This window comes from Laccaria bicolor, genomic scaffold (assembly GCF_000143565.1).
Source record: "Laccaria bicolor S238N-H82 LACBIscaffold_16 genomic scaffold, whole genome shotgun sequence".
Classification (NCBI taxonomy): Eukaryota; Fungi; Basidiomycota; class Agaricomycetes; order Agaricales; family Hydnangiaceae; genus Laccaria; species Laccaria bicolor.
In genome coordinates this window covers 34356-45085 of record NW_001889887.1, presented here as the reverse complement: position 1 = coordinate 45085, position 10730 = coordinate 34356, and the positions used below count along the sequence as shown (strand labels likewise).

The 10730-nt window shown below is 45.9% G+C and overlaps 2 protein-coding genes across 2 annotated transcripts; one reads left to right on the top strand and one right to left on the bottom strand.

The window, feature by feature from the left end:
• Positions 1-2979: 2979 nt before the first annotated feature.
• On the bottom strand, positions 2980-5568 carry LACBIDRAFT_328244 (uncharacterized protein; the record flags this gene model as incomplete). Its single annotated transcript, XM_001882237.1, has 10 exons — positions 2980-2997; positions 3057-3120; positions 3271-3286; positions 3540-3610; positions 3733-3770; positions 3900-4327; positions 4860-4961; positions 5015-5037; positions 5216-5222; positions 5505-5568. 10 exons carry the CDS (start codon positions 5566-5568, stop codon positions 2980-2982), a joined length of 831 nt encoding a protein of 276 aa, XP_001882272.1.
• A 3797-nt stretch (positions 5569-9365) lies between these two features.
• LACBIDRAFT_299222 (uncharacterized protein) lies at positions 9366-9817 on the top strand (the record flags this gene model as incomplete). Its single annotated transcript, XM_001882344.1, has 2 exons — positions 9366-9493; positions 9553-9817. The coding sequence occupies 2 exons, from the start codon at positions 9366-9368 to the stop codon at positions 9815-9817; spliced, it is 393 nt and encodes a 130-aa protein (XP_001882379.1).
• Positions 9818-10730: the final 913 nt, after the last annotated feature.

The window sequence follows — 10730 nt, the reverse complement described above, 5'->3', positions numbered from 1 at the left end:
TGCGCTGGATGTGTGGTATGTCCCTCCACACAAGAAGGAGGGATTGCGGAACAACAGTGGATTGGTGAGGGCTTTGAAGTTAATGGGTAAGATACAGTGAATTGCCACGCGGGCGATTACAGGAGGGCTGTGGACCTCACCTAATGACCTGCTGGATGCACATGCCAGGGTTCTGCCGGTGGGGCTAATGCTCGAACAGATCTGTCATGCGGCAACAGTACGGGCAGCAACACTGCCCCCTGGCCATCCTACGCGAGCCATGATTCAAAGTTACAGCAAAACACCAGCGAAGACCCATCTTGCCCCCCTTCAGAAGTTGATCAAATGCTTCAAGGTTAGGCCAAGACAGTTCGAAACGATACGGCCAGACACTCGACCACCAACATACAAGAGGGTGTTCACGGCAAACATAGCGGGTTCAAAAGAAGAGTCAATCAAGGATGAGGGGAAAGACGATGTGGATATAAAGATTTACACAGATGGATCGGGGTACGAAGGGGGTGTTGGTGCCGCTGTGGTACTCTACAGGAAGGGGTTCGCTGAGCCAGAGAGAGTTCTGTGGTTCCACCTGGGGCCGCTAACGAAGCACACAATGTTCGAGGGTGAGGCCGTGGGGTCCATCCTAGCAGCCTGGATGTTGCAAGGATGAGCGGAAGTGGGGAAGTCGACCATAACCAGCTATACTGACAGTCAGGCATTCATCAGATCAACGTGAGTGAGAAAGACAGGGCCAGGGCAGTATCTGGTCATGGAGTATTTGAGGCTAACGGAGATCATGGATGATGGGACTGACATTCCTGGCCCAACAGGTACAGCCAAGTTCGCATTGAAGTGGGTGGCAGTGCACAAGGGGGTCACAGGGAATGAAAGAGTGGACGAGGAGGCAAAGAAAGCAGCACAGGGGGACTCAAGCCCGCCAGAGGAGCTGCCACCAGCCCTTCGAAAATGTTTGCCCTACAGCGCGGCGGCAGTCAAGCAAGAGTTCGGCGAAAAGCTGAAGATCAGGTGGGCAGAAGCGTGGAAGGACTCACCATGATATGCAAGGTTTCAGCACATCGACTCCGACTTCCCGTTCAGCAAGTTCTGGAATATTAGCAACGCGCTCTCCAAGCCACAGGCAAGTTTACTGATGCAGCTACAGACAGGACACGTGCCCCTCAACAGCTATCTATACCGCATAAACAAGGCCAGGGACAGGAAGTGCGACATGTGCTGGGGCATAGGGAGACTGGATATCGTGGAAATGGTGGTCCACTTCCTTTTCGAGTGCCAGGCATATGCGGCCGAGAGATATGACATGGATAGGGCACTGGGACGGCACTCGAGGGACCTCAAGAGCATCCTGGTGAGCATGGAGGGGATTAAGGAGCTGCTGAAGTTTGTAGGCAGGACTGCGAGGTTCAAGGCGTCGCTAGGAGACTCGATAGGTGATGTGTCTCATTTGGAGTCTGAGGAAGTTGACAGATAGCACCCAGATATTCACAGGCACTCTAACGAATACGCAGAAATGCAACAGCTAAGTCGGCCTTCAGCCGACGGGTTCGCCCACCCCTCCCCTTTCTATTACCCGCATTTCAGCTTGCGGACAACTAGCTCAAGTCACACCATCTCAGGACAAACACATGGTATCTCATCCTAAACGGACAGCAAACCTCAACTCTATTTACACCTGAACGCTTCCGTCCCACCTGCTGTACCTTTCGCAATGCAATCAGGTACTTAATAGCCAAAACACATATCAGCCAGACAATGCAATCTAGCAAGGGAACGGGACTACCCCACTCGCCAGTCAGACGTGTCCCTAAACGGTGTTTCCATGCCGGGCTGTGTGGGGGAATGATCGCCACAGGCGTGCCTCCATCAGTGCAAGGGATAGTCATTGGGGGTCAGGTATAAGGCATTAGGGGCCTTAGGTAGTCTACAAAGTTGTAAAGTCTGACATGGGGCTCTGCCCCAATAGACTATAATTTGACATTAAAAAAAGACCAGTTCACGTTAACTGGTTTTTTTGTGGTCTTTACATCTCAAAAATAAAAGACCATAACCACAGGTCCGGTCTTTTGCGGTCTTGGTCCGGTCTGGTTATGGTCTTTTTCCAGTCATGAGACCGGACTTCCAAACACTATGAATACAACTCCCTTGGCTATCATCTCAATTCACCTTCAGGGGATGACAGACTCGCCATCCATTCTCACCTACCACCATTTAGCCCCTTATCTTCATGGCAATCTGGTACTCATAAATTTGATGTTCAACTTCGACAAGCCGAGAAAGCATTTCAACTCCCAGTTAGAAAACATGCTTCAAGAGTTTGAAGATGGTGACTTCAACATTATTTTTCTGAAGCTAATATTTCAATCAGGTGGACTTGGTTCTTGGTTGTTATTACGACCCACTGTGTTCCAGAATCAGGGGACCTGCACACAGCCCCAAACAATAAAAGTGCAGGACCTGTTGATCAAGTCAGTATATCTTGCTTCTTGGCCACTATTCTAATCTATTATGTTCCATTACAGCTGTGGGTGGTTCTTTTTCCAGAGTGTTTTTGTAATCTGTTGAAAAGGGAGAAAAGCAAAAATATTCTGAATTTGCTGTCTTGTGGGGCCCTATCAAGTCGGCCCGACTCCAGGGATGCTGTAAAAGGCATAGCTGCTCAGTACGTTTTTATCCATGATATGAAAGATGAATTTTGACATTTATTTCTCAGAGACCTCTTCAACAAAATTCTCTGTTTTTCCCAACCTAACTTCCAGCCATCATCCACCCATAAATTTGTGATGGACTTGGCTGTGCAGAACTATGTTCATGATTGGATTGGCCTAATCAATGTCCTTCGAGAGCAACAAGCCCTTGGGGCTCATACCAATGTTGTTTTATTCCAACCAAATGCCATTACCACATTTTGATGGACACACCCAGGTGCTCGCCTGATGGGCAATGATACTCCAGCTTCGATCCAGTGCCCAGAATGTAGTGGCTTCAAAACATCTCCCAAGTCTACGAGACAGCAATCAAGCATTCTCAAGTGCCAAGAGTGCCCATGGAGTGCGACTTACACACTTCCTGAGGGCTTTCAATGGTGCCAGGGAGAAAGCCCAACCAATGGTTTGGAGAGGGGAGCTTGGATACAGAAGGTCAAGAAAACTGAGGATAAGATGGAGGTATCTTAGTGTGATGGTACCACCCATACCATGTTGTTCAACCAGCTCCTGGATGTCTTACCTTTTCCACTCCTTGTCGTACTTTGATCACTTCGGACTATCTGCTTACCTGACTCTATATCTCACTATGCTTACCTCTATGTCTCACTATGCTTAAATCAGGACTTATCTTTACACCTCACATGTGTGAGGCAATAAATCTTTTCTGTTTTGATCTTTTATGCTCAGATCGGTGACACAGATAAGATATTATAAGATAAGATTGGTGAAGATAATATTCATAAAAAGATATTGTAATATTTTAGACTCAGATTGGTGAAGATAATATTCATAAAGCGATATTGTTACATTTTAAACTCTGATTACAGGATCAATTACCCAACCACAGCACCATGGCATTCCTAAAATGGTAGGAAACCAAAGAATCCGCACAAGGGAACCAGTAATTTCTGCACACAAATAATAATTTTTGCGGCACTGATAATATTTCTGGGCACCTCATAAATCTGTCAATAAGTTTCCGCGCATGTAGTAAAAGTTTCTGCACAACCAAATGAATTTTTGCACACACATATCGACTTTTCTGCGCACAATCAACATTTGCGCGCACTGAACTTAATTCTGCACAAGTATACTAATGATTCTGCGCAGTGACTGTATTTTCGCGCAACACTACAAATAGTTGTGCACACAACATACATTTTTCCGCGCCGACATATGAACTCTGGGAATACTTACCCAAACAGACCGCCATAGTCGCAGCACAACAAGAGTGCCCACATGAAGACAATGCAACTGATCTTTATGCCAACCCGTGTGAGCGTCAGGTCTCTGAACCGACAATGGCCAAATATCAAGGTATCGTGTTGTCGTTGAGTTCTGGTCTGCAAAAAACTTCTTTGCAATCCGATTGAGTTCAGGAAACATATGCCATTCCGGTGAGGGGTTCTTTGCCACGCTTGAGTTGCTCAAGACGGGCTGAGAGTATGCACCACAGTTCTGGTGCACCGGCGAAGTAGCACAAAAAAAAGTGAGGGTTGGGACAGGTGGGGCGGACAAGAAATTGTAGACTTTTTTAATTACTATTTCATAGGACTTGATGAGTTGATCGTCATTTGCAGGCGCCATGTGCAACAGGCTATAGTGAGGCCCTGTGTTGATGACGACTATTGTATCCAGTTAGCCCAGCCAAGAGGCTCCCATGCTGAGATTCCAAAGGCCTTGATGCCAGTCGCCTTTTCCTTGATGGTGAATCCAGTTCAAAAGTTCAGTCATTCCAACAGTTCTCAGTATATTGTCGAGTTTGTCCTCCATCAGTAGGTTGTCAGAGTGATACATCGTAAAGATTGGTTTGGAAAATCATGCAAGAGGCACCTCAGCGAGAGAAGGCTTGGCTAGAAGTCGCTCATAGAGCAGGTTCTTAGGAGATAAAGTAAGCCATGAAGCCAAGACAAAATTGTTGTTGTCTTCCAACTTGATTCACTCCGTCACTTGGCGTGGATGATTTCCATGGTGTTGTCCAAGCAAGGTCTGCAAGTCGCTCATCATCTGGCCTGCCACCAAATCTACAAAATAAATTCGATTAACCAAAAGGCCAAAGTCAGCATCAAACCTCACCCCCAATAAACACGACGCCTCCTCTAGATTTGAGGCTGCGCTCAATAAATGCCTCCGCATCCCATTCTCTCGGTGGCTTACCATCCTCGAGAATCCATTCCCACGAAGCGACTCTCCTGCCTCTAGTCTTCTGCTCCTTCTCTTTATTGTGACCGACAGAGCCACCAGCAGCCATAGAAAAGTCTGGGTGGCATTTATGAAACATATTCCACAAATCCGCATCTGAAATGCCTCACGGAGAAGGTATCCATTTTCCGTACTTTGGATCCCAGTATTTCGGAAGCACCACAGGTTTCAATACAAGGCCATAGGGTAAGGTGAAGTTTGCAGCAAGTTCAGAACTATGAATATCAAGGTTGAGAGAGATGCTCCGAGTGTAAGGGTTCGTCACGTTTTCCTGAAGACGCCATAGAAGTTTGTGTATAGCATAAATTAACTTGGCGGCTGTCATTACAGGTAAGTCCGATATTCAAAGAAACAAAGAAAATGGTGTGAACGTGTGGAGTTCGAACTGAAGTGGATTGCTCTTGCCAAACACATTCGAACTCTAACTGTCATCTCTGGCTCCGACTTGTCTCTGGGTACTCTTACTACCATGAAAGGAAACATGTTGCAAGGAAGGGCACTAATGTTTACCTTGGAGCAAGGAATGAAGAAAAGGACAAAGCCGTGATTGAAAATCTCATTGATTTCGGCACATTGTATCTATCACATACAGTCATTCACCAGTCAATGAGGCACCCAAATAAAGAATGGCATCGAAAATTTTAAATACAAGGGATTTGGACATTATGAACTGAGAGAAGTGTGTGCATACATTGTACTCTATGTAATACCTAGTTATAAACTCAAATTCACGTTGTTGAATAGTATATCGCATGTTATCAGTGCTGCCAACGAAGATCAGTGTGAAACCAGTCAATGAGGCAGATGTCACACTGTCCTAATTTGGGCATTTTGCTTAGTCACTTCAGTTTCCCATCACTTCATCAGATGTCTGTGGCAAGTGTGACAGAATGTGACCTTCCCCCTTTCTGGTCCATTTGGTTCACTGGAGTATCAGCTCAGCTCAAAACTCTTGTAATAGAACATTTATTGAATGCCTTAAGATATTATAAAACAAAAATGGCTCTTTTCCAAAATCTAGGGCCAAGATCACTCAGATAATATTCAGTTTTATGGTGAAGGAGCACTTATCTGCAGATATCAAGAGATCAAAACATGCTACAGCTTAGAAACTTGGGATTACTATAAAGACTATATATGCGCACACAACGGAGAAAGAATTAAAGAAATAGCTAGAGAACTGACCCCGGAAAAGTGTTTTGACTCACTGAGTAGTGTGACTCAGTGACCGGTGAATGACTGTACTGAGCTATAAACAGAGTTCCCTCGTAAGCCAATTGTAAGTGATCTATTTTCTGAGTCTCGTAACATTCTGATCATCATTGCGACCACCCAATTTCTGACCTTCAGACTGAAGCATTGCAGATAGTGAGCGCTAAGCCATTCTTTAAGTTTTTTCTGTTCAGTCTTGTTGACTCAACCGTTGCTCAACCGTACAACTTTGTCGAACCAGAAATCATGATAATCAATCAAGCGAGGGACTCCGAGTGTTGTTCAACTCACTTCGCTTCGGTCGTCTCAGCAATGTGACGTTCAGTGTTGGCAAAACCACTGGATATCCAGTGGTTTAAATCCACGCAAATGTGGATAAACACGCATGGGTATGGATTTGCCGAGGCCATGGCATTAACTCCTCAGAGGGTGCAATGGCTGCACCGTATAGGCACCTGGCCTGGGAAACCAGGAACATTTTCAGCTCGTGAAATCCACAACACCCTCGTGCCACTTTTGGCGTGGGGCTTGAAGTTGCAACCAACACTGCACTCTAACCCTGTCGCCTTCCTTGAAGAAGACATGGGAATGGGCAAGACTCAGTATGTTAGGATTGTTACATAGGTCACATCTAGAAACCCCTCTCACAGCTCACTTCCCGCTGATCCGAACGTACAATTTAGGACTTTAAAGACTCCAAGAACGACTTCAGTCGTGAGGTCATCCTTGCTTCTCTCCGTACTGTACTTTCTCGAGTCCTTTTTCACTTATCGCATCTAATCCCCCCACAGCCTTTCCAAAGTTACAAGTTTGCTGGTTCCCCTTCAACGGAATCCCGCAACTTGAAATACCTCTATAACCATCATCTCAGTTCAAGGAATGGTTAGCACCGTATCTAGTCGACCATGTTTCCTCTATCCAATTGTCAGCGGTTCTCGGTCACGGCCCACCTCTACCTCTGCTTTTGCGGCTCTGCCCCTGCTCATCAAAACAAATTCAGAGAAATGTCATGTATTTTTTTTTTTCGAGTCAAATTTATAGTCCATCGGGGCAGAGCCCCATGTCAGACGTTACAACTTAGTAGACTACCCATGGCCCCTAATGCCATTTTATGCCTAACCCCGTGAGATCCCCCCATGCACTGGTGAAGGCATGCCCAAGGCGATCATTCCCCCACCCAGCCCGGCACAGAAACACCGTTTAGGGAGGCATCTTGAACGTGAGCAATGTCATGTATATTTAACTCCTGTGGGGAAATAACCCTGCCCAGCATTACCGTGCGACAAGAGCAACTTCAGGATGAGTGCTATGGGATTACTTATAGGAATCTTACTCCATCTTCTTGCTATCTTCCTCGGGTTTCATGTTGTTGAAACCGGGCTTGAGCGGGCCAGTTTAACGTCAGCATTTAAATTCAATCCCACTTCTCTGATCCTATACCACAACAAGCTGCGACCAGTTGGCCATTCGAAGCGGTCATGGAAGCATTTACTTAAGCCATGTTTCTCCCAGTGACGGTGGCGTGACGACGCAAATTGTTTCAGTTCCCTTCACTCATGTTGTGGTCTCGAAGTTTTGACCCCTCAAAGGACCTGCTCGACCTCACAGGTAAAGTTATCCTTCAACAGGAAAAGGTGATTTCTCCGATAGATCGCCGGTTTGATCTGTAGCCATATGCACATAATGTAGGCCCTGTACCTTATCAGGGCACAACATGTAACCACATTGGTCATCATAGCATGCCCTGTTATTTTGATAGTGCTGAGAGCTAATTAAGGACACGATATCTTATTGGTCGGATGGATAGTTACAGCCCAGATCTATGCTGGCTATCAATGCTATGAATTACTCTGGGTTACTACAGTTCAATTAGTGACTAGTAACATTTGAGGACTGCAAATCTATCTACATCAATGTAAGAGTTTGAGTGTAAAAGTGCCTCGCACATCAAGCGTCACTTTGTTGTCAATATGGGTAGACCTGAGTAAATGACCGTCATAGTAACTCAACAAAAGGCCGCCCTTCGTTGTCGATTGTCTCCTTCGCATACACTCGTTATCCGTCCATGCAGAAACTCCTCTATACGCCCCGCAGCCAGCTGGCCGTCGTTTCTCGTTGTCATCAACGGCGTCGTCAAGAGGCATTGCGCACCAACTATGCTGTTTGATGAAGGTTAGTGAACATTTTTGATTCTGGTGTTTACGGTGTGTACTTACACGTTGTTTCAGCAAAAGGCCGCCACACGGCCAGCGGACTACACCATCGTAGCTTTGAGCAGTGAATCTTTTTGAACACTTGTCAAGTGGAGGACGAGGGTGGTGCGAAGCGCTGCTTGGAGTTCTGTTATAACATGAAGTGGGTGATGCACGGTTGACGTACCTTGACCAATTAGCATGTCCTGGCTCCGTTTATCGTCTTTCGACCCATATCCTCCCACTTCCTGAGAGCACTAACGGTGCCCATTATTCCACTCTTCATCGCCCACCGAAACGCCCGTCGGATTGTATCTGTGCAACACCAACAAGAGCACGGTCTTCTCCTCGCGAGTGACGATGATCAAATGCGACCGAGGATCTTGCGACATGCAGAGTAGGTTTCCCAGCTGTTGTGTACGGGTTTGCCGGCTTGGTGAAGTGCGAATGCTCGGAGTCAGTCGAGGGAGATGAGACTAGGGGTGCCATGGTAGTTGAAGCTGTGAAGGATGAATGCACGATACCCAACGCGACGTATGTGCGTACTCACATTTTTTAGAAGACCACGCATCCGCATAGTCCAGACTCTATCCATCCATTCCCCGCACTCCTGCGTCCTCCGAACACGTTTACGCCTTAGATTGCAAGTCGAGTCTTCGTGCATGCGTTATTGGTTTGTTGTAGGTATTGAACGTGGTATTAAAACGAAATCTAAGAGCTGTGTGGTTTGTAGTAGCCTGAGATTCATCGACAATATATTAGCCACTGGTGTAGTGGTAACTATTGATAACTAATGAAAGGAAAGTAAAATCATAAGCCCTGGAGTTCGAATCCCACTCAATGCAGACATTAGAAAAGTATACACTTCAAAAATAAGACTATAATTGTAGACACATCACAACACGCCTACGGACCTGCGGTTGTTTCCTGATACAGTCCAAAGAGTGAGCCATTTCTGCTTCTACTTTTCTCAAGCTACCAAGAGAGATCACATACATAGAACTATGTACAACTACAGGAATTTCAGTATATCAAACTACACGATATTTGTAGTGATATGTATTTGTCAGTGCCGCTACCACGAGCTATATTTCAGGGGGCTCTCGATGGTGCTACCAACGCTATCACGTCTACATACCCCAATATTGCAAGTCCATTTTTTCCTGATGTTGTCACCAGTGGAAAGTTCGTATTTCTTGTCATTTTCTGGTTTTGTGTTTCATATGTGGCTGACTCTTCTGTAGCCATGGGATCGGATACTCGACCGTAAAGCACCTCGCCAGGAAGGGTGCGAAGGTTTACCTTGGAGCCCGGAACGAGGAGAAAGGCAAAGCAGCCATTGCACACTTGGATGAAGAGGGCATTACTCCTGGGAACGCCATTTACTTTCCTTGCGACATCAGCACTCCTTTACAAGCGAAACAAGCTGCTGAAGATTTTATAAGTCGAGAGGACCGTCTTGACGTTCTTGGTATGCTACATAAATACCTATGTCGGAAAAATCCGTGATGCCTTACAATAATAATAAATTACAAGGCTATCGGGAGCTATGTAGTCACGTTATAATGGTCACGTTGCATTATAAGATCAATGTTTGTCCTGTAATCAAAGTGCGCGCGCCGCGCTGAACGCACGTCTGTCGTCCCTCCTCATTCCCAATGCCTCCCAAAGGGAAAGGTCCAAAAGGAACACTAAAGCCTTCTGTTTTAGACCCTCTATGCACTTTTTGCGGGCTTCCTTTCAAGTCAAAGGGCATAACACAGCACCAAAAATCATGCAAATCTCGTCCTGAGGCAGTTGCTTCAGATGCAAGATCCAGGGCATTTGAGGAACAGGTACAACAAGAGGGGTTATTGGGTAAGCTGTACAGTGCTTGATGGCATATTACTGGCTAATAGCCTTGGTCCAGACCCTTTTATCCCTGTGATTGGGCCAAGCTCTGCCTACACTCCTCTTGGTAGCATTCATTTCCTCCCTTCCACTTTTTTCTTGATTTTCCAAGCTGATCAGTTCAATCTAGGGTATACACATACTCAATTGCAAGCAGGAAATGTGGAAAATAGTAAGTATTACTTGATAGCACACATCTGCTTATGTTACCCAGCCTATGATGCAAACATAGCAATATTCAATGAAAATGAAATGATCAACAACACCGATAACAACAACACCGAGCCCCATGGTGAAGTCCATACTGACGAAGGGTCCTCTAGTCCATTTGAGCAGGCACCACAGCTCAATGACATCAAAGTGGAGTACCATCCAAGAAGCGGACGCCAACCTCAATTCTTTAGCTTTGATGAGTACAAAAGCAATTTCCAGGATCTCGATAGTGTTGACATTCCAGTTGATCCCGACCCATGGAAACCTTTCCGTTCTCATCTCGATTTTGAACTGGCAGAATTGATTCTTGATACCCACA